Source organism: Coenobita brevimanus, chromosome 68 (genome assembly GCF_032717465.1).
Source record: "Coenobita brevimanus isolate Jiangsu-jjx chromosome 68, ASM3271746v2, whole genome shotgun sequence".
NCBI classification, from domain to species: domain Eukaryota; kingdom Metazoa; phylum Arthropoda; class Malacostraca; order Decapoda; family Coenobitidae; genus Coenobita; species Coenobita brevimanus.
The window spans coordinates 27829428-27856305 of NC_137021.1; the positions used below are offsets into that span (position 1 = coordinate 27829428).

Here is a 26878-nt window from a genome sequence, read left to right on the forward strand (position 1 = left end):
TGCATGATGCAAAGGGGGAGGGGAGGATGACTGCTTACGTTACTTAAAATTTTTATTATTACAGAGTCGTGATAGACTCAATGTGATGTCTTTCCCTTTACAATCGATTACCCGAAATAAATGACATTCTCTAGTTACAATACTTACTCACCAACAATTCTCTCTTTATACCCTTACATCGAAAAGCAGTGAAAATCATCGTGCTTTACATCACTTTGTGCACGCGTACATTATGGTGGATCATGTGACCAAAGGCACATGTTCCCATCCACTCGAGATTTTATATTATAAAGAGACTTAATACTAGTAAATTACAGTAGGAAAAAAAATGACTTGGCATCTAGGTAACTTAATCTATGTTCTGGTCACATCCACATGGTAACAATTATGTCTCGGCCACACTGTGTCATTAAACCGAACTTTTGGTCATATAAAATGAAATAGATACAACACATTATCACTTCCGGGCACTACACCACTTGTATGCTGATGATTCCACCCTTCACCTTTCCATTCGGTTCCTGCGACGTCCAACTCAGCAGGTACTTCAACAAACAAGGGATGAGGCTATGGCACACCTAATTTCTGACTTGGCTCGTATCTCTGACTGGAGTAAAAGTAATATTGTTGTTTTTAATGCATCAAAAACTCAGTTCCTACACCTATCAACCCGACAAAATCTTTCACAGGAGTACCCACTAATGTTTAATAATTTCCAGCTCAATCCTGCATCATCCTTAAACATACTTGGGGCTTCATTCTCTCGGCATTTATCTCGGAAAGCTCAAATTATATCTCTTGTAAAATCTGCCTCCAAGAGATTAGGTGAGCTAAGCCGACTCCATATCTTCTTTACCCCTGCACAGTTGTTGACTTTATACACGGGTTTTATTTACCTCTGTGTAAAGTACAACTTCATGTGTGGGGAGGTTCTCCAGATACAGCTCATCTCAACAACGTGGAGGTAAAGGCTTTTAGTTTCTTTAATTCTCCTCCTCTTACTGGCTCCCTTCAACGTCTGTTTCTTTGCCGCACTGTTGCATCTTTATCTCATTTCTATTGATACATCAATGGTCACTGCTCCTTTGAAATGTCTGCTTGCATCCCTCCACCTCTATGACGGGGCATAGCACCCGTCTAGCAACAAACTTTCATCCCTTTCCTGTCGAACTCTCTAATGTGAAAGTTTACCATTACTCCCAGTCCTTGATTTATGGAACAGGTCAACTCTAGAATTGTCTCCCTCTGTCTGTATTTCCTACTTTCTATGATCTCCAGTCTTTCAAATGCAGTGTGTCCAGGCATCACGAAATGAATGGCTCTTGAATTTGGCTCTCTGCTTTTTTTTTTTTTTTCGGGGGGGGGGGGGAGGAACAGTTTGCGGGCTCCTGGCCTTTAATTCCTTCTTCCTTGGATAAAAATATACTTGTTGACAATATAAAATAAAAATATTTGAGTATTGGTACTTCCACGTATCTACAGAGCCTTATGCAATGCCTTGGAAAATCATTGTCATATAATATTGTACCTGAAATATTAAACCTAAAGAGTAGATATTCGTGGGATTCTACCCCCAAAACATACAACTTCATCGTCAGAAAATATCGTCTGAGCACCACCAGTAGCCTACTTTTAGGCCTCAACGTAAACGATGAGGTCTACCCGACCCAAACAACATTTGAATACCAAGAAGAAACTGAACCGTTTATTGGTGCACCCAATCTGACGTGGCCAAACACTTTCTTAGGTGATCATCTCCATCAGAAACAACTATTGCCTCTTGTTACTGGGTAACCAAGATCCCACGTTAGTGGTATTAGTAATCAGAACATGTGATGAAGTATTCATGAAATTCTAATTCTCTATTATTTTTTTACTTCATTATGCAACGCAGGGTACAGGGTACCTGTATGTTATTTTGACAGGTCAGATAGGAATACGAATCAATCTTTAATGCTTCCCTTCCTCTTTTCGATCCGTGTTCTATAAATATATGATCCTGGGCTAATTTTTCCCTTGAGGCTAGAATGAATCACATGATACATTTGTCAAATGTTGATCAGTGTACTCTTGACTATACTAATCCTCCTCATCATCATCCGGACCTCCTTTCCCATCCTGGGGCAGGGTAAGGAGAAGCAATGGCTAGACAACCCAGGTTTGCCCACTCCAATGGGCCACGCTTCCATTCACTCATCATTCAAGCTTCTGGCTCTGTCTGATACGCCACAAACTTTCACCACATTCTGTAGCTTCGCATGAACGTATCCGATAAAGTCAGTCCGGACGCTGTCACGTTAAAAAGGGGTGCTAAATCCCTGATCATGCACTTCTTCTCAGACCATTCATCCAGTCAGCTCGATCTCTTGTCAGCCCCCTACCCTCACCGACTTCCATACCTCTCTTCCACACACACTCATTCACCATATCACTCCACCTTCTCCTTGGCCTACCTCGCCTCCTCCCTCCCTCAAATTCATTCAGGTATACCTTTTTCACCACTCTACTGTTATCCATCCTCTCCACATGACCAAATCATCTCATTACACTCTCTTCGATTCTGGTGCCCGCAGACTTCCTCACTGCACATCTTTCACGAATCACATTATTTCGTATCCTATCCATTCTCTGTACTCCACATACATTCCTCAGCAATCCCATCTCCACTGCTCTCACTCTTAATTTTTTATTTTCATGCCACACTATAGTCTCGCATCCATATGTTGAAGTTGGCATTAACACTCATTCATGTAAGCCTCGTGCAGCTGCAGCACACAAGCCTCTGTTTCTTATCAATGCCTTCATTACACTAGCTACCTTCCTTCCTTGTGTCCCTCTACTTTCCACTTCTTTTGCATATTTTCTTCTCTTTTCTATCACTGCTCCCAGGTATTTGAACTCTGTCACCAATTTCACTCTCTCCCCATTCACTGTAACATCACACTGAGGGTCACCTTCTCTCTCGATTACCATCACTATACTCTTTTCTACATTTACTTTCAAGGCATGACACCCACATACATCAGCAAAACTCTGCACTAGTGTACCAAGCTCTTGTCCGGTATTTGCAAGCAGCATCGCATCATTAGCTTATAAAAAAGTTAAGATATTCCATCCATCATCATTCATTACCAACGCCATCCCTCTCTCCATTCCTCGTGTATTACTTCTGTCATCATCCCATACATACGTTCATATATATATATATATATATATATATATATATATATATATATATATATATATATATATATATATATATATATATATATATATATATATATATATTGAACGACCAGGGACATCACACAACCTTGTCGCACTTCCACACCGATCGTGAACCATTCACTTCGATGCCCATTTACCTTTACACATGCCTCACTACCATTAAAAAAACTCCTGACGGCACCTAGCTGCTTACCATCTACACTGTACATGCGCAAAACCTTCCACAATCCTTCTCTGTCTGCATTGTTGTATGCTTTTTCCAGGTCCATAAATGACACAAACACAAGCTTTCTCCACTCTCTGTCTCTGCAAATATTTGATCCACTCATCCATTGCCACTTCTAAAGCCAACCTGTTCATCACTCACTAGGACGTCTGATATCTCTCTTGCTTTCATTATAATAATTCTTCCAGATACCTTCCCTACGACACAATAACCTTAAGCCACGATAATTCTTGCACTCACTTCGCTCACCATTATTTTTGTACAGGGGTACAATCACAGCCCTTTTCCAATCTGCTGCCACAGTTTCGCTCATCCACTTCTTCTTACATATCTCCAACAAGCACTTCATTCCACTCGCTCCACTACGCTTAATCATATCTGCACACATCCCATCCTATCAATCCCAGCTGCATTACTATTTTTCAGCCGCTTCACGGCATTCTTCAGCTGTGCGAGTGTCATGTTTCCTGGCACCGCATTCTTTCTCTGCACACCCCTCAAAACCATTTATGTTTACAGCTGCTCTGCCTTCCCAATTGCTATTCATCAGGTTTTCAAAATATTCTTTCCATCTGGTCCTTACGTCACCCCATGGATTAATATTCTACCAGTTGCATCGTTCACTTTATTACACATCTTTCTGCTGGCACTCCTACATTTCCTCACCTCTTTCCAAAATAACTTCCTATTTTCTGAGTAGTTTGCATTCATTTTTCTCCCTTGATCATACTATACTAATACAGAATTAAAATCACTGTGAAGACTTTCTCCCCTACACTGAGTGTAATAGTTTGAAAATTGTCAAAATAAGATGGAATAGAAGTAATTGTGTAAATAATGCCAATATAATCCTAATAGTCATAGTGTAGCAATTTACTCTTCTTTAATGAAACATTGTTGCTGAGAATTACGAGCCCTAATGCTCTCCACAAAATGCACATAATTGATAAAATAATAGCTTCTATTTCCTTTGAGATTTTTAAAATGTTGGGGTTGTAGTACTGCAATATATTACATTATAGTATAAGTGCTTTACATTAATTTACATTTCGTTACAGGTATTTTTGATTTTTAAATATGCAATAAAACTAATAAAACTCTGTCCATGTGCCAGACAGCCATATATGATTACCATATGAGGTACAAAAGATGTAGTGGTGGACTTCGATAATGAACTGCCCATACATTAGACAAGAACCATGGGCATAAGGGGTGTAGATGATTTAGGGAATAAAGGTAGTATTGGGCCTTGAAGTCCCCGGTACTTGACTAACATTACCTTCACCTGATTGAATGAAATGTGCAACAGCCAGCAGTAAGTAAAACGTAATCTCCTTCAGAGAAATTAGTTCACGTTTTATTATTTTTATTAAAAGCACATAAACACAACTTGTTCACAGTCCTTAAGGGTCATCTCCTCACCCACTTATTTTCCATCAAGGACCTATTTTCATCTCGTAGTGCTATCTTCATCCATGGACCTTTCTTCCCCTTTGGATTACTTTTCTCCCTTGGACCTATTATCCCCATAGACCAATTTCCCCCAGGAATCTACTTTCTCCATTATACCTATTTCTTACCTGGACCTTGTTTACCCCATGGACTTATTTTTCATCATTTGGACTTATTTTCCCTTATGGACTTCTTTTCCCAAGGGACCTATTATTTCATCATTGGACTTATCATTTACCATGATGTTTTTCTTCCATGCACTTTTTCCCTCAAATAACCAATTCCACATGGACCTATTTTCACCATGAAACTGGTTTCTTTCCCGAAAGCAACTGTTCCCCATGGACCAATTTGATCCCTCATGGGGACACACTAGAATTCAACATGAACCTATTTTCCCAACAAAATTTTGTACAAAATGTACCTATGTTTCCTGCTGGAACCATATCCCCTGGACGTACCCCCTAATGACCCACTTTGCTACATGGATATGTTCCAGCCAAAGGCTGATTTACCTCACAGACCTTATACTTACTGGACTTTTTCTCCACAAGTCACCCACTCACCAACTCAACTTAGTAAGCCCATCTCCTGGCATGCCTTCTGAAAAGCCGTATATCCACCCATCCTTCCCAGGGAGCCCTACCACCCACCCATCCCATGCACGTCCCCAGCCCGCCCCACAACGCCCACCCCACCAGACACACCCCATGCACCCACCTCATCCTCTTCGCCTACACCACCGACCCACTACACCCAACCTGCCAAAGCCATTCACTCAGCCTAATCCACTTCGCCCACCCATCTCCATTCGCCATAGTTGTCCACCCATCGTGCCTACCCACCCTACCCTTTGTAACTATCCATCCGCCAGCCTACTCACCAGATCACCAAACTTTGACCACCACAAGATGACATGGAAATTTACACACACACACACACACACACACACACACACACACACACACACACACACACACACACACACACACACACACACACACGCGCGCACACACACACGCACGCACGCACGCGCGCACACACACACACACACACACACACACACACACACACACACACACACACACACACACACACACACACACACACACACACACACACACACACACACACACAGGGACAAGTGCTTTTATATTCTAGCTATTGCTGAAAGTTTTCTACTCATCTGTAAAGCCCTTCGTATAAAGAGAAAAGAAATTATTCAATAACTTATTTTTCACCTGGGTAACGTTTGGTTGTTGTTGTTGTTGTTGCTGCTGTTATTATTATTATTATTATTATTATTATTATTGTTATTATTATTATTATTATTATTATTATTATTATTATTAGCTTCAGAACGAGATCTCGTTCTGACTAAACTGACAATTATGCCCATGAAAGTGTTCATACATTTTAGTGCAGTTACCATCGACTTCATTTATTCCCCCTAATATATTAACGTATTAAATCATTTCACTCTCCTGTTGCACTTCCGGTGAATATACATGGTAGTTAAAAACGACAACTTCTAAGTTAAGCTAGAAAGACATGCTTTTAGGTCAATTGGAATAAAGAGAAGGACTGAACATGATACGATAAAGGTACGCACAAGCAAACACAGATTAGGGATAGTATATCTGTTGATTGCTGACCTCTCTGGCACTGGATCAGATTCCTTACAAGTATAAGAGAGGGGTTTATGCAATTTCTGCTGTGTTTCAAAGCGACTTGCCATGCAGTTTTATTCGGTTTAATGGAAACATCTCATAATGAAACAATTTGTAATAAAAATCAAAACCAGAGTGTCATCCTTTGTTATTACTCGTGCCACCGCCAGAAGATTTTCCACAGGTTAAAGGAAAAGTCCTTGCAGGGAAATGGCTAGACATTTAATATACACTGTATGATGGAGCATCATATGTATCCTATTCTCGATTTTTTAATGCACAAAGCTCACTGTCAGTATCAGTGGGTTCATATACTCCTATTTCTTCAGACGCTTGTGGTGAAAGGGTTAAAGAGATAATTTAAACTGCAGTACAATGCCATAACGTATATTTTAATTTTACTATTGTAGGACAGTATTATAAACCCTACCCATGACGCTAAAATAATGCACCAAAGAAGCACAGACCACAGTCCCATATTGCTCATATATTTCAAGGACTTTTCATATCTCAACACAGCCGTTTAATGTAAGGCTGAGTTCAGTAACTAAATGCGGCCACTTTTGGGGATGGGTTATTCGAGATGAGTATCAACCATTGGCCCCTAAGGTATTTTGAGAAGAATTAAATTATCTGTTGGTGAGGTAGTAATATTTGTAGTTGATATCATATAACCAAAAATATAAATCGGTTGGTTTGATTGTAAGAACATTTTTCGTCTCCATCAAATTTCTTCGTCAGTGATAACAAAAGTACTGATGGAGTACTTCAGGAGCCGCTGTCTCTCCCTGTACCACTGTCTATCAGTTGCTCCAACAACCTCTACGTTTCTGTCTGTTTATATACCTGTATATATATCTGTCTGTCTTTCTATCTGTCTTCGTATACCTGCATGTTTGTCCATTAATCTGTTTATCTATCTATCTGTCTATCTCTCTCTCCACCAGGTGTGCCAGAGCCGCCTGTGGATTGTTCGCTATACAACCAGACCTACAATTCACTGGCCGTCCTTTGTACTCCGGGCTTCGATGGAGGGCTAGCTCAGACCTTCACCGCCAGAGTAAGGAGGGTGATGCACTAGCTAGTCACTGACGCGACAGTGAGTTAGTGTGGCATGTAAATGACGCGATAGTGAATGAGTGACTCATGTATCAGTAAGCTGAGACCATTTAAGATATCTGGGAGCTGCGTCTGACTCAATTGTTATAATTTTCTGTAGTATTTGTTGCTTTTCCTTCAGCTTCCACTCTGTTGAACACCACATCTCCGCTTACAAACTTCCTTTCCGTTCCTCAAGAAGACTCAGCTGAATGGAACCACTAACAGTAACCGCTATTAGGTGTCCTGCTGTCTCCTCAGTACTCGTTTGAGAGCCAGATTTGGCCGTTGAATGTATGAGTACCCGAACTTGAATCATCGGAATTCTTGACACTCTGGCTATTGACATCTTACCCATGTGTGTCCAACTTTACCTGCGTTTTAAACTTATTCTCTTACATACCTGTGTACTGGCTCTGCAGTACTCTGTATATTTAATGAGGTACACTTTTTTTTTATTTACTTGAAGTACATGTTCCAATTTTCACTGCTAATCACTTCCTCCGTAGGTGTGTTCCATAACCTGCACTAACTCGTGAACAGCAACTTGTCTGTCTTTACTGAATAGCTTAGAGAGAGTTCTTTTATAGCTGACCTTTCTCGTTTAGTTACATCTCCTGCTTACTCCGTCATTCTGTGTTCCGTGTTGGACTCCTCCGGTCACAGCCCTGTCTTAGCAACCTATCCTGACACACCTGCAAAGCTCATGGATCCTAAATAAAGGCATGATAGCTTACATTCTTATTACCATACCCTGAACTCACGCCAGTCACCTTGGTTAAACACTTTTTCTATAGCTGCCCGCAACAAGGAACCATAATCAGTTAATATTTCTATCCCTTCTTTTGTTATATCTGCTCATTATCTTTCCAAAAACTTCATGTGTTCCAAGTACAATGAACTCTCCTAGTAAGATACTCACATAAAAGTAGATGATTCATGTGTAAGAGAAAAGTATGAGTAAATGAAGCTAATATGGGTAAGTGAAGTATGTATAGTTGACAGTTGTGAGTAAGAGAAGCATGCAGACGTGACGAATATATATATGAAGAAATGTTGTGTATATGACAGAGCACTGACATGCATGCGTAGTGAGCGATACATGCATGTCTGATTTGATTAGTATGGATTGAAGTATACTCGTATGTTTGCAACAGTAAGAAAAAGGGATGCGAAGATAAAAACGGGTAAATTCTATTATAAACATGGTTATCGTCAAGGGTTTGATTTGTCATGTATTTATTCACATTATCAAACGATGTTTTTTGCCTTCCATGCTTGCTCATACCTGCAGTCTCGCTCATATATGTCCTTTTTATCACCCTTATCTCATTTAACTTTTTCAAAGTATTAAAATATAAGCTTTTGAAGCCTCTGATCAGTCCTCTTTTTTTTTTTTTCTACACAACTTTCACTGACCTTCTGACCTTAGTATTTCTTATACTCTTCAGAATTACAGTCTCTCTCTCTCTCTCTCTCTCTCTCTCTCTCTAATTTTCATACTTATGCTCTACAGATTCAAGGCAGGTGGTAGGTGGTGGTGATTATCCTTCAGTCGATGTGTTGCTACCAACTTTTTTTTTCTCTTACGTTTTATTGCTTTCTCTGTGTTTACCTTCCTCAGTTCCTATTTCTCCCAGTCTTCATGTCACCTTTTATTACTCTTCTTTCCAGTTCTGGTGGGTCTAGACTGATTGACAATCCCAACAATTTCCTCTAACCCAGGAAACCGTTTACAATGTTGGATGGTAATCATATAACTAAAGAAAGGGATGATGTACCCCTGTTAACTGGATGAAGAGACGCAAATGAGACGTCAATCCAAGAACCAAACTTAAACACTCCTCCCCGCGCCTTGCTGTGATGACGCAAGGGAACATCCTGTAGGGAAGGTTGCTTGCCTGCAGTAGCTAGATCTACTCTGTCAGACAGACCTGGGTTACTGAACACCAATGGTGCATCGCAACACAATCATAACGTAAACAGGAGCATATCCTCAAGGAATTGTCTTGTACCCATTGTACACATTAACAAAAATGCTGAATCATACTCTAAAGTTTTGATGTACAAATAACATCTTAACCTCTCCTCGCTCATTCTTTGTGTTGATTTGTCATTTACGGCCGTCTCATTCAGTATGATTCCGCGGCCACGAGGACACCAAGCTCTCTTATTTTACTCCATGCGAACAATGAATCACCCACATATCCATACACTTGGAAGAATTATTAAAAAATAAAAGGCACTCGCCAGTGCTCATTCCACACCATATAAATATATATATATATATATATATATATGAAATCAGAATAATGTCCCATAATCCCTTCCTCTTCGTCGTGTCGTCCCCTTTTCCATGTTCCATAAATGCTATAAATACGGAATGGCACGCGACTTAGTTGATCAAAACATCAATAAAAAAAAAATCACCAGAAAACGCCAGCAAAGTTTATTAGCCTTCTGTCATTTCACCTGTTGCGTATTTTTTGGAAAAAAAAAAAAAAAAAAGCTCTTCAGGAACTAGAAGGATGAAAACCGTCTAACCTTAAAGGCTGTTTCTATCTCAGTCAACATCTTGGCTTTGATAACTAGCCTGTCACGCCAGTTTTCCTCAGTACGAGTTTTAGATGCACACTTGTGAAGATCTGGAATAGCATTATTAAAATCGTCACTTTCGTCCGATATACTGGGCCCTTCAGATACCCACAGCAAACAATAATAACGGAAATAACATTTCAGTTTAACTATACTTCCAGTTCTGTAAGAGCTTTATACAAAAAAATCACGGCACTGAGGGGGAATAAAAATGCCGCTAGCCATAACAAATACTTTTCAGCCGGGGGTGGTGCGCAGACCCTTAAAGTCAAGAGACTTGTTTTATTATGCATATGTTCACACACAATTGCCCAATGTAGACCTTGGCACAATGAAAGCACACCTCACAACACTTTCATAACCACCATGTTCAATCGCCAATTATCCGACATCGCTCATATCTCACGTTCTGTTTTATCATGCTCCCTGCACCATCAGTCCTGTGCAAGGGTACATTCACAGACTTTTCCCACTTCAGTTGGACAGATACACTCTTTTAACCTTTCTCACAATATATATATATATATATATATATATATATATATATATATATATATATATATATATATATATATATATATATATATATATATATTGCCAGACGCCTCAATCCCGTTTGGGGTGGCCACAAACAAATCGCCTCCAAGTCGCCCCGTCCCCCGCCATTTCACTGTCCTGTTCTCAGCTCACACACCCCTCTCTCAAATACCTCTCCACTCCATCCCTCCATCTCATCCTTGGCCTTTCCCTCTCTTTCCCCCCCTCCACCTCACTCACATACACTCTCCTTGTCAGTCTCTCGCTCTCCATCCTCTCCACGTGTCCAAACCACCTCAGTGTGTTTCTCCTAACGTTTCCTATCACATCCTCATCACAACGGTCCTTCACTTCCTCATTATATATATATATATATATATATATATATATATATATATATATATATATATATATATATATATATATATATATATATATCGTTTCGTTTCGTTTTTAAAGGGTCCAACATGCGTACATGCGTCGGCCTTGGTCACCTAATGGCGGCTGTCCATGCTGCAAGATCTATTGCAGCCTCCCTGTTCAGTCCCATAACCCTGAGGTCACACTTCATGACCTCGTCCCATGTCTTTCTCGGTTTACCCCTTATAGCCCCATCCTCAATATTACCACTTCTCAACTTCCTCACCCAATTATCATCCCCCATCCTCTCCACATGCCCAAACAATCTCAATCTCTCTCTCCTAATAAGAACATCAATACACTCCAGTCCCATCCTACCTCTCAACTCTTCCACCGTAAACCCAGCCCCCTCAGACATTGGAAGCTGGCACACACTACACATGCACCTAATCATTGTCATTTCTGTGCGTCTGAGCCTGCGAATATCCTCCTCCTTTACTGCCCAGGTCTCACTACCATACAGCATTACACTCCTAACACATGCTGCATATAAAGACCCCTTATCACGTAGGGAGAGTCCTCTCAATGTCAGGAGAGGCAACAGCTCCCTGAACAACTTCCAACCACTTCTCACCCTAGCCACAGAGCTAGCTTCAGCCCCACCTCCAGCACACAACACATCTCCCAAATATAAAAACTCTTTCACACACTCAAGAGATTCACCAGCAAGTTCAATCCTTTCACGCCTGACAATTTCCATCTGCTCTCCCCAACACGTCGCACACATAAAATCAGCATTACCTTGCAGTCTACCTCTGATACAACTACATCTCTTGTGCACCCATTTATCATAAACATCGCACAAGACGGAATTACTTCCCATGCCCTTGTGGCAAACTGCACATGGCCACTCTCCCTCGTGTTTAACAGAATCGCCACCAACCCTTGATATCATCACTTTTGTTTTATCTGCACTTACCCTTAAGCCCTTGTGCTCCATACCATTTCTCCACTTCCTAAACCCTTCCTCCGCCTCCCTTTCGTTCTCTGCAATCAACACCAAGTCATCAGCATACAACATCGCCCACGGGAGTCCGTTTCTGAAGTCACGTGAGAGGGGTTCAAATACCATGATTAACAACATGGGACTCAAAACTGACCCCTGATGCACACCAGCGTTCACGGAAAACTCATCACTCAAATCTCCATTCACTCTTACCTGGGTGCGAGCACCCACTTACATAGCCATAACCACCCTAACCGGCCACTCCTCCAAGCCAAGCTTTCTCATTGCCCACTTCACCACCTCTCTAGGGACTCTGTCAATGGTCTTTTCTAAATCAACAAAAACAAAATACAGATCCCTTTTCTTACCAATATTTATTTCCTGAAGCTATCGAACAATGAATATGGCATCAGTGGTCCCCCTACCTGGCATAAACCCAAACTGCATCTCATTTATATTCACTCTTTCTCTAATCATACCTTCTAAAACTCACTCCATTACCTTCATTATCTGATCTAAAAGCTTTATACCCTTATAATTTCCTCTTTCCAGGGCATCACCCTTCCCTTTATACATATTTACAATTACACACTTCAGCCAAGCACCTGGGACAACACACTCATAAATAATCATATTTATTAGATTTGTGACTAACCTCACCCCTATATCTCCTGAGGCCTTCAACATTTCGACAGTCAACCCAGACACACCTGCTGCCTTCCCCACCTTCATCCTGCCTATTGCCTCACTCACAGTAGCAGCATCAATTAAAGACCAAAGGCCAAACACTGGATCTGCTGGCTCCAAACCTTCCCTGTCCCAGTCAAACTCCTCATTCAGCAACCGGCTATAATGCTCTCTCCATGAATCTTTAATATCCTCACTGTTCACCACTACCCTTCCTTCATCATTCTTTACACACTGCTCACCTATAATATCTCGATCATCCCTCTTTATCTGATTTGCCACCTTAAGTATCATGTTTTTCCTTTCCCCATGATTTAGGTTATCAAGTAAAAGTGTCTGTGACTCAGACTTCGCCTTGTATACCTCTCTTCTAGCCCTATGCTTGGCAGCCAAGTATTCCTCCTTACTACCACCCCTCTTCCATTCCTGGGAAAGCCTTCTTTTCTCCTTAACTGCAGCTTCTACACCCTCATCCCACCACCAACTTACTTTAGGTCTTGATGGTCCTCTTGTCCAACCACATATTACATCAGTAACTCTCAAGAGATTGTTCTTGAGGGCTCTGTACTGTTCATTAACGTCTCTGTCTACGGCTCCCTGTTCAGTCGCCACTCTCCTCATCTTGCTATAGAAGGCATCCATTACTACTTGGTTTTTCAGCTTCCATATATTCCTCCTAGGTACGTAAGTCCTCTTTTTCATCACTCGTTCTTTAAGCACCATATGACAGATCAATAGTTTGTGCTGCTGCACACACTCTTCACTTCCTATAACTTTAGCATCCCTCACTAACCTCCTATTAGCCCTCCTAACCAGAAAATAATCTATCTGACTGCTATTTCCCCCAGACTCATACGTAATGAACCTACTCTCTCTTTTTCCTAGAATATGTGTTACACACGATCATGTCCGTTGCCTCCCCAAACTCGAGTATCCTTTCCCCTTCCACATTCCTTATATCATATGCACATCCCCCATGTACTCCTTCATAACCTTGTGCTGCTTCACCTACAAGACCATTTAAGTCCCCTCCCAAAACCACTATCTCATCATCCCACATACCACCTACTACACATGTTAAATCATCCCAAAATCTACCTTTCTCTGCTTCATCCAATCCTGCCTGTGGAGCATATGCCGATATAATTGCAGTTATCTTTCTGCTGAAAAGAATTTTCACAACCAATATCCTATCACTTACTCTCATAATATTCATAACATATTCCACCCATTTCTCTGCAACCATCACACCAACACCCCATATCCGTCTGTCCCCCCCCGCCAAAACAATTTATTGTAACAGTTCTTTCCAACAATCTTCCTGGCTGATCCACCCCTGTACTGGACTTCCTGCAAACACGCCACATCCACCCACCTCCTACTGAATGCCTCAATGACTTCTGCTCTTCCCCTCAAACTTCCCACATTCCATGAACCCACCCTCCTCCACCTGGGTGATTTACTGTCCTCAGGCTTGCTTTGAAACTTATCCTTGTATTTTGTCATAGTATTAATAAAGGGGGACAGACACACAACAGGCCCCACTCACCGCACAGTCTCAGGTTCAGGCAGTGGATCCGGGACCCCTAGCCCACCACCTTACTAGTGGCTGTGGTAGAGGCCTCGGGGCACCCTGCCAGGACAGCTGCAGGGACACCCTCCAAGAGAGCCTTGGCACTGCAACTGTCCCACCATTATACACCCACTGATAGGGCAGCTTTTGGGGGCGCTACTCCCAGGTTCAGGCCCTTCTCTATTGGGTGGAAGCAGCAGCCTGGGAACCGCAGTGCCCTGTATCCTCTACCATAGGCCCGAGCCCCATCTCGCCCTGGACCAGTGATCTATGCTGGCAGAACCCCCGTCATGCCTCCCCCCAGAAGTCCGCCGCTAGGTAGCGGGGGCAAAGTTTTCTGGCCGCATGCCCTTGCTGGCGCCAACCCCAGTAACGTAGTGGGATATGTTGTGTGAAATGTAAAGTGCATGTGATGTAGTGCATAAGATAGTTAGAGGAAATGTCTGGGAGAGTATGCTGGTCTACTCTCCATCATACTGAAAAGGTCAGCAAGGGGGGATGGTTAGATAGCTAGTGAAACAGGAGTTCCAGCTCTCCCTATCACCAGCATTTCCATTCCCCTCGGGAGTACCACCCTGTTCGGCCCGTGCTACAGACTCCTCCTATATATATATATATATATATATATATATATATATATAGATAGATAGATAGATAGATAGATAGATATAGATATATATATATAGATAGATAGATAGATAGATATTCCGCATATACCGCATTTCAGTTAAACATTCTACTACAATGACATTTTTTTCCCATGCAGCTATCAAACCATTATACTGAATTAAGAATTCTCAGGATTAAGGGCAAATAGTTGCCATTATAACTTAAGTGTGATGAGCTCTTATGCATTTTCTTCCCGCTTCTATCAAGCGATTTTAATTAGCTAAGGAGAGACCGAGCATATATAAAGATTTACCATCTCCATGCACCACTTAATTTGATAATTTCTTTTATAGACACCCCGTAACTAATTGGAGGTGAACGAGATAGTGAGAGGGCAGGAGCTACTTAAGAAAGAGGATGGACAGTGAACTAAATAGCCTTTTGTGATCCCCTGTCCTGTACTGGCAGGTATACGAGGCAATGACAGGGCGCGGGCAGGTGAACGTAACCTCACCACAACCTAGTTTCACCTTGCGCGGCCTCACTCCTGGTCTGGACTACCTCATACAAGTAGCGGCAACCAACGCTTTGGGCACCTCCACACCTGTCATCATCAATGCTTTCACTTACAAGACGGCAGAGAACAGGATGAGTAAGTACAAGGACACATGTTCCTAATAATGAATGCTGGCAAGTATGACTGATTATGATACCAAATCAGTCGTGAATGGTCACGACTACGACTATCAGCCCAATATAGAGCAATGACAGTAAACAAGAGTTAGTGAAGGTAAATGAGGTCCAGTTAGAAAAAAAATGAAGACCAGCAAGATTTAAAGAGTGCTAATGTAGCACTCTTAGGAACAATTACATTGTCAAACAAGATGATAATGCAAAGTAGAAGACTGGATTTTACTACTCAATAAGCGAAAGCTATATAATGATAAATTACATAGTATAATGGAAGCATAAGCATATATATATATATATATATATATATATATATATATATATATATATATATATATAGTGTAGATATATAGATAGATAGATTGATTGATATATAGATTGATCTATAGATAGATATAGATAGATAGATAGATATAAATAAAGATCAAACGAGACTATACTTCATACAAAAAAATCGGTTAAGCTGCTTTTGACAGACTTGTGCAATAACAAATAAAAAAAAAAAAGAAGCAACACTCAGAGAGCGAAACACCCACAGCCATAAGCTGCTGTAAAGACCAATTGTATGACATTGCCCTGTGACCTTGTTCTTCGACGGATTATTCTTAAAATGAAATGACTATTCTTTTCTGTCCCTTAACCATTCAGACCAAGTAAAAAACTGAGTTGATTTTGCCTAGTGACCTTGACATTGGACTTTCCTTGTGACCTTGGCCTTTGAGTGACTGCTCTCGAGATTGAATATCTTTAACCTTGTTTTGGCCTGAACCCTTCTGTGAGGCTTAATCTGGATAAAAATTGCTTAAGCTGACCTTGCCACTTACTTGCCGTTATGTAAAACAGTAGACCAGCTTTTGGGGTAAACCTTAACTCATCTGTGAAGTGTGATCCAAAGAAGATTAAAACTGTTTTATATAGTTTTGTGTTCATACACAGACGTATGGGTCGCACATTAACCTTGCCCTTTTACCTTAAATTTTGATTATTCTCAGACTGTTCCCTTGTTCTTCTCCGATTCATAACCCTTCTAGGAAGTTTGGTTCAAGTCACAGATATATTTTTTGCTGACCCTGCTCTGCGGCCATGATCTTGGCCTTTATCCTTTCCTTGTAAGCTTCACCTTTGACTGCTTGCTTTCAGAATTGATCCTATTATTCTAACGTAATCCTGAACCTACCAACAAAGTTTGGTCTCAATCAGTTAAGAACTGTAAGTTGACCTTGTCTTGTTACCTTGACCTTTGACATTTAAAATACAATAGGTTTATTACTTTGCTGACCGTTTGCCCTTCCACATTTTTTTTTAATATGATCAAAACTTAGTTTTATTGTTAACAAATTCACACATGGGTGGGACTTTAACCTTGCCCTGTGACCTTGACTTTGAAAGGTTGTTCTGGGATCTTAGTCACTTATTTCCTACCTTACCTTCATCCGTTTCCCCAAGTTTGGTCTAAACTGGAGAAGAGCTATTAAAGTTGATTTTATTAGGTCAAACTTTGATTTGGGCCTTTAACCCATTGTTCTTAAAAAAAAGTTTTTGCTCATTATCTATACTACAACCGAGTCACTATGTTTTTTTTTTAAAGCAGATAAAACTGTTTGAGCTGCTCTGTTAACAAACACACACACACACACACACACACACACACACACACACACACACACACACACACACACACACACACACACACACACACACACACACACAAAACGTGCACGTGCTTATTGACCAAAACACCCACCCTTGCTTCGTGAATGTGGTCATAAGAGTTATAACCAGCTGGATAAATGACTAATTTTATTTAAACAATAATTGTACGTAAATCTGCCTCCGTTTCTCCTCACTGTGGGTCATTTCCTCAACCACCAATCATCTCTCATGGATGTACGAGTATTTTCACGCTATGGACACAGTTGTCTTCATGGACCTTTTTTCCCCCTGACCTTTATACCCCATGGACCTATTTTCATCCTGGGCCTATTTATCCAATTGTATATTTTCCCCATAGATTTATTTTCCCGGTGAACCAAGTTTCTCCCGAGGACCCATTTCTTACATGTGCCTATATTACCCCATGGACGGATATTTCCCTGTGGATATTTTTTCACGTGGACCTGTTTTCACAATGGACCTATTTTCATCATGGACCTATTATGAATATTAACCTATTTTACCCTATGGACTTATTTTCCTGAATTAATTTTCTCCCATGGATGTATTTCTTTCAAGGGCCTATTTTCTTCATGGTCCAATGTTTTTCGTTTCACTTGATTTCCCAACAGATCTAATTTTTCCATTGACCTATTTCCTCCATGGACCTCTGTTCCCACATGGTATTATTTTCCCTCCCTGGATCCATATTCCTTCCATGGATTTGTTTTCTCTCAAATGACTTCTGTTATCCTTGGACTTATCCTTCCATGTATCCATTTTTCCCATGGACCATTCATTTTAATCCATGGGGCACACCAAATTCCCTCATGGACTTATTTCATTCATGGTCCCTTGTCACCTGTTCAGTCTATATGTCCACACAGACTCATTTCCACCTAGACATCCAACTCACTTATGAACCAACTTTCCAACATGGACTTATTCCAACCATGGACCTATTTTCCAAGAGGACAATTATTTTTTACTCAAGGAGACTCGCCAGATTCCCATGTCGATATGTTTCTTCCCATGGACCTATTTCACCCATGAACCATTGTTACCCTCTGGACCCAAATTTCCACCTGGACCCACTTCCACCATGTAACCCACTTTCCCACATGGAATCATTGCAACCAAGGATGCATTTTCCCCACGCACCCGCCCACATAACCTACACTTCCATCTACAAAGCTCACCCATCTTGATCACTCACTCACTCACCCATTAAACCCCACCACATGCACCTGCCCCACTCAGCCATCTACTCCACCCTGCCCATCCACCCACCCACCGATCAGTACTACCTGTTCATTCGGCACACCCTGCCTGCTCATCCATTAACGGCATCCTGCTTGACCACCCACCCCACATACTCACCCATTCTGTTCTCCTCACCCACTCCACACTCTGCACCGGTCTACCCAACCACTCCACTCATTCTGCCCTCCTCAACCTCTCGACCCTCCACACCTCTCTACCCAGTCACTCTGCCCACCCGTCCTTCCCATCCTGCCTACCCCACCTACCCATCTACCCCAATCTGCCTGCCTAACTTCTCACCCCACAAACTCCACCCTTCCCACATGTCCACCCACTCTGCTTACCATTGCCACCCATCATGCCTTGGTGATATGGGGGGGCACCCATCATCCACTCACTTGATGCTGTGCTGCCTATTTCTTCCTTCATGTCTGTCATTCTTTTTGTGTCTGTCCTCTCTTCCTATAGCTCCCATCCTTCCTGTGGCTATTTATGACTCTTTCCACTTCAGGTGAGTGACAATCCAAATGGTTTTAGTGTTACATAGGAAAACATTTCGAGGGCTGGGTGGTAACCATAAAACCAAATCATAGGATAACATGTAACTTACTGTGATGCCTCTGTTAGCTGGATAGAGACACAAGTGCGGCTTACACCCAGAAACCAAACCTCCACACAAATTCCCATACCTTATTGTGCCAAGGCACTGTCAGCTTTATGGGGACGTCGATTCACTGCACGGGATGGCCCTACAGAGGCAATAGCTTGCTCACAGTGGATGGGTCTCCTTGATTACATACTGGGGTAGTACAACGACCACAAAAACCCACAACGACCACCTCACCTTCCCACCCACACAAACCCTATCAACCTGACTCAAGCACACACCTACTTCACTTACTGCAACCCACTCAATTCACCTACCCACTCACTCACTTCACCCACCCACTCACTCATTTCACCCATCCACTCACTCATTTCACCCACCCACTCACTCACTTCTCCCAGCCTACCTGTCCACAGCGTAATATACATCATGCCAGCAGAGGCAAATTACATTCTTATATTAAAATTTCAAGTGTCATAATTGTGTGTTGAGGATGAGCAAATTTTGTAATGCATGATTTTCTGGTGGCAGTCAGTTCTTTTATTACACATAACTGGCTCAATAACTATACCTCTGCTTGTTTGGGCACCATTTCAAGAAGAATTGTATATTGATATTAGTGATGAAAATTTAGTTGAGGAAAACTATTGCTCAAATGAGGGCTGTTATTCATCTGCACCTTCCACTGCCCCGATCAAAGAGTTCCATATATATATGGTAAAGCCAATGAGGACAATTAGTAGTACGGGAAACACCCCTTTAGAAAATTTTAATCAACATGAAATTGAAATGGGCGCAATTATGACCCAAGTGCAAGCATCCTGGCAAGTTTCATAACAGTCCTTTTTCCAGTCTCAGTTGCACGATTCGCACACACACACACACACACACACACACACACACACACACACACACACACACACACACACACACACACACACACACACACACACACACACTCACACACACACACACACACACACACTCACACACACACACACACGCACACCGGATTACAGAATTGCATAAGTGCCTCACAGTCTTCACGGGCTGCCTAACACATGTCCAAAGAGTGTCCCTTCTGAACCACACTTCACTTAGGAGCAAGGTATCATCACCACCACCACAGCTACCACAACCACCATCAACATCACAGCTTTCTTCAGTTGATGCATTTTTCTGCCCTCCATGGCTTCAATTTGGGCCTGATAGGGTCCCTCCTGTTGTCCTCATGAACAGTGCTTCTGTGCCCTACCGAGATAAACTCTTTCACCTTTCTCTGTCAGATTGTACCATTCCTTCTTGCTGGAAGTTTGCTCTCTTTCAGCTTGTCACACAGAAGGGAGATCATTCTCAACCCTCTAATTATTGCCCAATTGCTTAAACATGTGTATTTCAAAAGTTTCTAAATTTATTCTAAATAAGAAAACTCTAAAGCATCTTTCCTGTCACAACCTCCTTTCCGATTGTGAATATGAGTTTTGGTACATTCTACTGGCAATCTTCTCACCCACTTTTTGGACTCCTGGTCATCCTTCTTTCAGGACCTTTGTCATTGCACATGGCATCTCAAAGGCTTTCGATCGAATCCAGCATAAATCTTTAATTTCCAAACAGCCCTCTTACGCCTCTATCTGTGCCTTTATCTCTAGCTTCCTTTCTGGTCGTTTTATTGTTGCTGTTGTAGATGGCCACTGTTCTTCTCCCAGAGCTATCAATAGTGGTGTTCCTAAGGGTTCTGTCTCATCACCAACTCACTTCCTTCTACTCATCATTGACCTTCTTACCTGTACTTCTAACCATGTCCGCTCATATGATGACTCCACCCTTAACTTTTCCACTCGCTGCCAGCAGCGTCCATCTGAACAGTTACTTCAGCCAACAAGGGATTAGGCTATGGCACACCTAATAATTGATTTTGATCATATCTCCAACTGGTTTAAAAGTAATCTTATTTTCAGTGCTTCAGAAACTGACTTCTTTCATCTGCCGGTCAAAGTCTTCCGTAGGAGTATCTTATAACACAGCTAACATTGAAAAATTAGTTTTTTATGTTATTTTTATATATTTTTCGGTGTTGAACTATAAAATTAAAACCATTTTCTCCATCACATAATATGATTTCACAAAACACTTTTCTTACTTTGCAATTATATGTTTTTCAATAATTTTGCACTATATAATTATTTACATGTGTATATTTTATTATAATGATAATATGTCTAAATTTAGTATTTTCTAATGCTACAATCCATGTTTAAACAACACAGTTATTTGATAACATTGTGTAACAAACTTAAACCAATTTTTGGTTTATGTTGATTTTACACTATTTCTGATCAGTGTCAATGCGTCAGTTCCGAATATACTATTTGTTTTTGTGTAATTCTAGTGTTACAGGAATTTTGCAACAACATATGTATCTTACAAGGACAGAAACTGCAACTTGTTACCATTTTGACAATGTTGAGAATGTCAAAGAATTTATATATTTCTGGGTGTGTATCATGGATATAACAAGAAAATGAGGAAACTGTAACATCACAAGGAATACAGGCCACATAGTATCTAGAAATGCACTTTTGATCTTGACTTTTTTCTGTAGCTGTGATGACAGTTGCGCAACAATCCCCAAACGTAATCATCCATCATTGCCTCGTTCCACCTACCTTGATATCTGGTTTCCATCAGCAGAATGTCCTGGTGGAACCGTTCGTCATGCTCCTCACTGACCGCACCCAAGATGCTTTTGAAGTAATCAAGGTGGGAATGCAGATAGTGCAGTTTGATTGACATTCTGCATCCAAGCCAGTAGACTGCTTCGATTGGGTCATCAACGAGCTTCGCGGAATCTGGTCTCCTGTGGTTGACAAGAAAACCTTTCGCAACCGCTCTGGAAGGATTCCAAGCACACTGTTCATCATTGGTCATTTTACCCTGGAGTTCACGACTTGCAAGCATTCTTCAAACTTGTGGCCTGGTGAATATGCCAGCCGTCACTTTTGCTATGCTCAACTTCGGAAATACTGATCGGATATGCAGATATGCATCATCATCCCTGTCAATGGCACGAATTACCAGATTTTATGTGCAGCGACAATAGTAATACCATCTCCCTGGAGTTCAGTGGAACTTTCAGAACGTTGCACGAGCCGGTTGTGAGACTCTATGTGAGAGGCCAGTCTTTCCTCACGAAATGTTCTGCATCACTCTGGCTGTCCCACAAGCATATAAAACATGAGTACTTCGTATAACCACCTTGCATTCCAAGTTGGAAGGAAATAATTCTGAAATCCCCACAAACCTCCCAGTTGTGATCTGAGTACTTGATCGTTGTCAGACAAATCTTCACTTTCTCATAACCTTCTTTCATTTCCACAGAATGTGCAACTGGAATTGATGGGACTTCATTGCCGTTATGCAAAAGTACAGCTTTTAGACTCTTCACGGAACTGTCTATGAAGAGTCGCCAGTCTGAGGCCTTGTAATCCACTCCCATGGCTTGGAACAAACCCTTAATATCAAGACAATAACACAACGATATTTCTTCACAAAATTTCAAGAAGGACGTAAACTTGTCATGGCAATTCGTATAACTCAACTTGCAACTGGGATCCAACAAGTTCCATTCACTTAGACGTCATGCCAGCAGCTCAGCATTGGACTTGGTGAGTCCTAAATCTCGGACCAAGTCATCCATTTCTTGCTGATTGGGAAAGTGTGGAGTGCCTCTAGAACATTCTCCAACATACCATCCATCATCACTTTCCCCTCCGTCATCAACGATGTCCTCATGGTTAAAGATAACTTCTGTGTCTGCAGGAGGGACAGGAATTGCCATCTCATCATTGTGAGACACCGGAGATATCGAAGAAGGCAAATTTGGATATACAATGTTCATTCTGCCCTTAATGCTCTTTGCACCACTTATATCAACCATGCAAAAATATCAATCATTTTGGTAATTCGAAGGCTCTCGCCATGCTCTTGGGACCGCGAAAGGCATTTTTCTCACTCCTCATTGCCAAGGTTCAAGAGCAGAGTGACAGCTACCACAAGTGTAGTGCGGAGCCCAATCCTTTACTTGATCACCCATTGGCACGCCAATATATGCTTTGTATGCACAAGCAAATTAGGTATCAAGGTGGATTTTGTGTTTGGTCATCTTTGGTCCAATATATTCTCCCTGTACTTAACAAAATGTGTCGGGGTCATTCTCATCACTAGAAACACCTCTAGGAACAGCTCAAAAACACGTCGACCAGCCAAACTAGCAATGTGAGACTAGCTCATTGAATGAACTGACTCGATCCATGTTGCATGACGCAATAATGGTCATATCAACGACATCTACATGGACGCAGATGGTGTGTGTGTGTGTGTGTGTGTGTGTGTGTGTGTGTGTGTGTGTGTGTGTGTGTGACGTGGTAAGCAATACATCAGCCAATACATTGGTGTGCGGTAACAAGACTGGAAATAAACAGTCATCACTTGTTGACAAAAGTCTAGAGATAGACAAAAAAAAAAAAAAAAAAAAAAAAATTGGAATCGGCGTGGAAAACTGAGTCTAACAAGACCAAAACAATTGAATAAAAAAATTCATTGTTACACAGTGTAATAAGCCAGAATATAGCTGGAACACAACACAGTGATGAGTCATACCAGTATCAGAGTGCAGCGAGCATATCTCAGTGTGACTCAGCTGACTAGTGTGCTTGTAAATTACTGTCAGTTTCATTATTGAAAAGAGTGGTTTATTGCACTGAGTCTTGGTTTATTGAACTGACAGAAGTGGCCTGGTGCAGAAACTTGGCAGAAGTTATAACGCAGATGATTGGAGAGTATTTGTAGATTCATCTAAAAGAAGCATTAATGGAGTACTTCTTCATAATGGTAATAAATATGAATTTAAACCTGTTGCGCATTCTGTGCTTTTAAAAGAAACATACCAGAATGTGGCAAATCTTCTCAAGATAATCAGCTACAGTGAACACCGTTGGTTCATAATGTGGGGACCTGAAAGTACTGTGTATCTTATTGGTTCAGCAGGCACGGTATATAAATTACCATGTTTTCTCTGTGAGTGGGACAGCAAAGCCAAGGGTCTGGACTGAGTTCAGAAGGAAAGGCCAAGTAGAGAAATCTACATCTGGGGGCCCAAAACATCATCAGACCTAGCTTGGTGAATCCAGATAAAGTGGTGCTACCACTGCTTCTTATTAAGCTTGGATTAATGTAGCAGTTTGTCAAAGCCCTATCAAATGATGGAACCTGTTTTATGTATTTGTGACAAAAGTTTCCTAGTTTGTCCGAAGCTATATCGAATGCGGGCATACTAGACCTGATATTAGGAAATTGATTTCTGATGCAGAATTTGATGGTACGATGAACGATCTGGAACGAGAGACTTGGGTATCATTCAAAGAAGTAATTTATAAGTTTGGGGGTAACAATGAGGATCCCAATTACAAACAAATTGTGAGAAACTTGTTGGTCAAGTTTAAAGAGCTGGGTTGCAACATGAGTCTCAAAGTTCATTTTTTGGATTCGGATTTTGAATCCCCCCCCCCCCAAATGTTGGAGCGGTGAGTGAAGAACAGGGTGAAAGATTCAATCAGGATATCAAGGACGTGGAAAGAAGGTACCAGGGACATTGGGATGTCAGTATGATGGCGGACTACTGCCGGAAAATTCATAGGAAAAGTACACAAACTTCCACCAAACGAAGTTTTGGAGCAAGAAAAATTGGGAAGTTAAAAAGACTAGAGAAGTTATATGTGGGTCATGGAATATATACCGATTAGTGGTGTCCTTTATGAATTTGTTTTAAAATTTACATTGACTAAATGTTTCCATTTTCATTTAAATTAGACCAGTATTCCATAGATTGATTGAAATTTATAATTTGCTATATTTTATTTAAATTTCTTTTAAATTTTGTATTAAAATATGATGTGGTGGAAACACTCTTTATGTGTTTTTATTGTGTTCATAAATGCAATTAAAAAAAAACTACTCAGAATTAAAACAGTTTTTAATGGCTTTAATTTTCCAGACCTGTGTAATTCTTAACAGTCTCCAACTCAACCCTGTATCATCTTTAAACATGCGTCGGGTTTCATTCTCACGGGATTTATCTTGGAAAGATCAAATTACCTTTTTTGTTAAATCTGTTCTAAGAGATTAGGTGTGCCAAGTTGACTCCATGCTTTCTTTGTCCCTGTACAGTTGTTGACTCTATAAACAGGTTTTGTTCGCCCCTGCATAGAGTACAACCCTCTTCCCACATACAGCTCTACTCAACACAGCTCATCTCAACAAGATGGAGCCAAAAGCTTTTTCCCTTATTACTTCTCCTCCTCTCAATGGCTACCTTCAACTTCTGTATCTTCACTGCACTGTTGCATCTTTATCTCTTTTTTATCGCTATTTCAGTGGTCGCTGCTTCTCTGAATTGTCTGTTTGCATCCCTCCACCACTACGGGGGACAGGTAGCACCCATCTACTATAGCAATAAACTCTCATCCTTTTTCTGCCAAAGTTTCTAATGCCAGAGTTAACCGTTACACATACTCCCATTCATTTATGTATGAGACAGGTAAACTCTTCAACTGTCTTCCTCTGTCTGTATTTCCCACTGCCTGTGACCTGTCTTTCAAAATGCATTGAACTGATCTTGAATTTGGTTCTCTGTAATCTTGTTTTAGTTTTTGTTTTTTTTGAGGGAATAATCTTGCGGGCTTCTGGCCTTTGGTTACTTTTTCCTTGCGTAAAAATATTGCCACCAGCACCACAATCATCATCACAGGTACCACCACCAGCACCACCTTCTCAGCTACCACCACCACCATGAACTTAGCTACTACCACTATCACCGTCATCACAGCAACTGCCACTGCCACCACCACCACAGTCCACACAACCACCATAATCACAGTTACCACCTCCATCACCACCACAGCTAACACAGTTTTCTGCTGAATAGAACCGTTTGTTTGTAGCATCAATGAAGTGATAAACATTGAACTGTAAATGTGCACCTCCCCCCCCCCTCTCTCTCTCTCTCTCTCTTACAGACCGAGGTTCTATATCCTACCGAACAGAACCATGTGTTTTTTCTACTTCACCTCACTTGTAATGGTTGTCTTGGGTGCTCTTCACTACCTACCAGTTTTTCAACGTACCATGTGCAAATAGTACATCTGTTTGTATAAGTGTCTTGAACATATTATCTCCATGTGCGGTGTGGTTATCCAGGGAATATATTAGTCTTTTTGTGGGGGTTAGGTGTAAAAAGGTTTGGCTTTTCTTTTTTTTTCTTTTTTTTTTTTTTTTACATTTGGCACCTTAACTATTTGGGGGTCTAGCGAAGTGAGCCCTTCCCAAATGTTATTATTATTATTATTTTTTTTGTAACCTGTTTTCAACCAATCATAGCTCTGTGACTACAGCACCTGGAACTTTCACTTAAAGATACTCAACAATCCTTTGTATTTCCATTGCAAGTGTCCTAAGGTCCCTAGGTAGAGGCACTGTCGAGGGAGGAGGTGATGAATGGAGGCAGTTTGGTGAGTAGCATAAAGTTGTGTCCATACAAGTGGGCAAGTTGGTGGTTGACGCTTAC

General features: G+C 41.2%; 1 protein-coding gene across 1 annotated transcript in view; it reads left to right on the top strand.

Moving 5' to 3' along the window:
- LOC145405872 (adhesion molecule nephrin-like) overlaps window positions 1-26878 on the top strand; it is a 378905-nt gene that overhangs the window by 343561 nt on the left and 8466 nt on the right. Inside the window, exons 14-15 of the mRNA XM_080277129.1 lie at window positions 7524-7636; window positions 15510-15693. Coding sequence (XP_080133255.1) covers window positions 7524-7636; window positions 15510-15693 — 297 coding nt within the window. The remainder of the gene's footprint in view (window positions 1-7523; window positions 7637-15509; window positions 15694-26878) is intronic.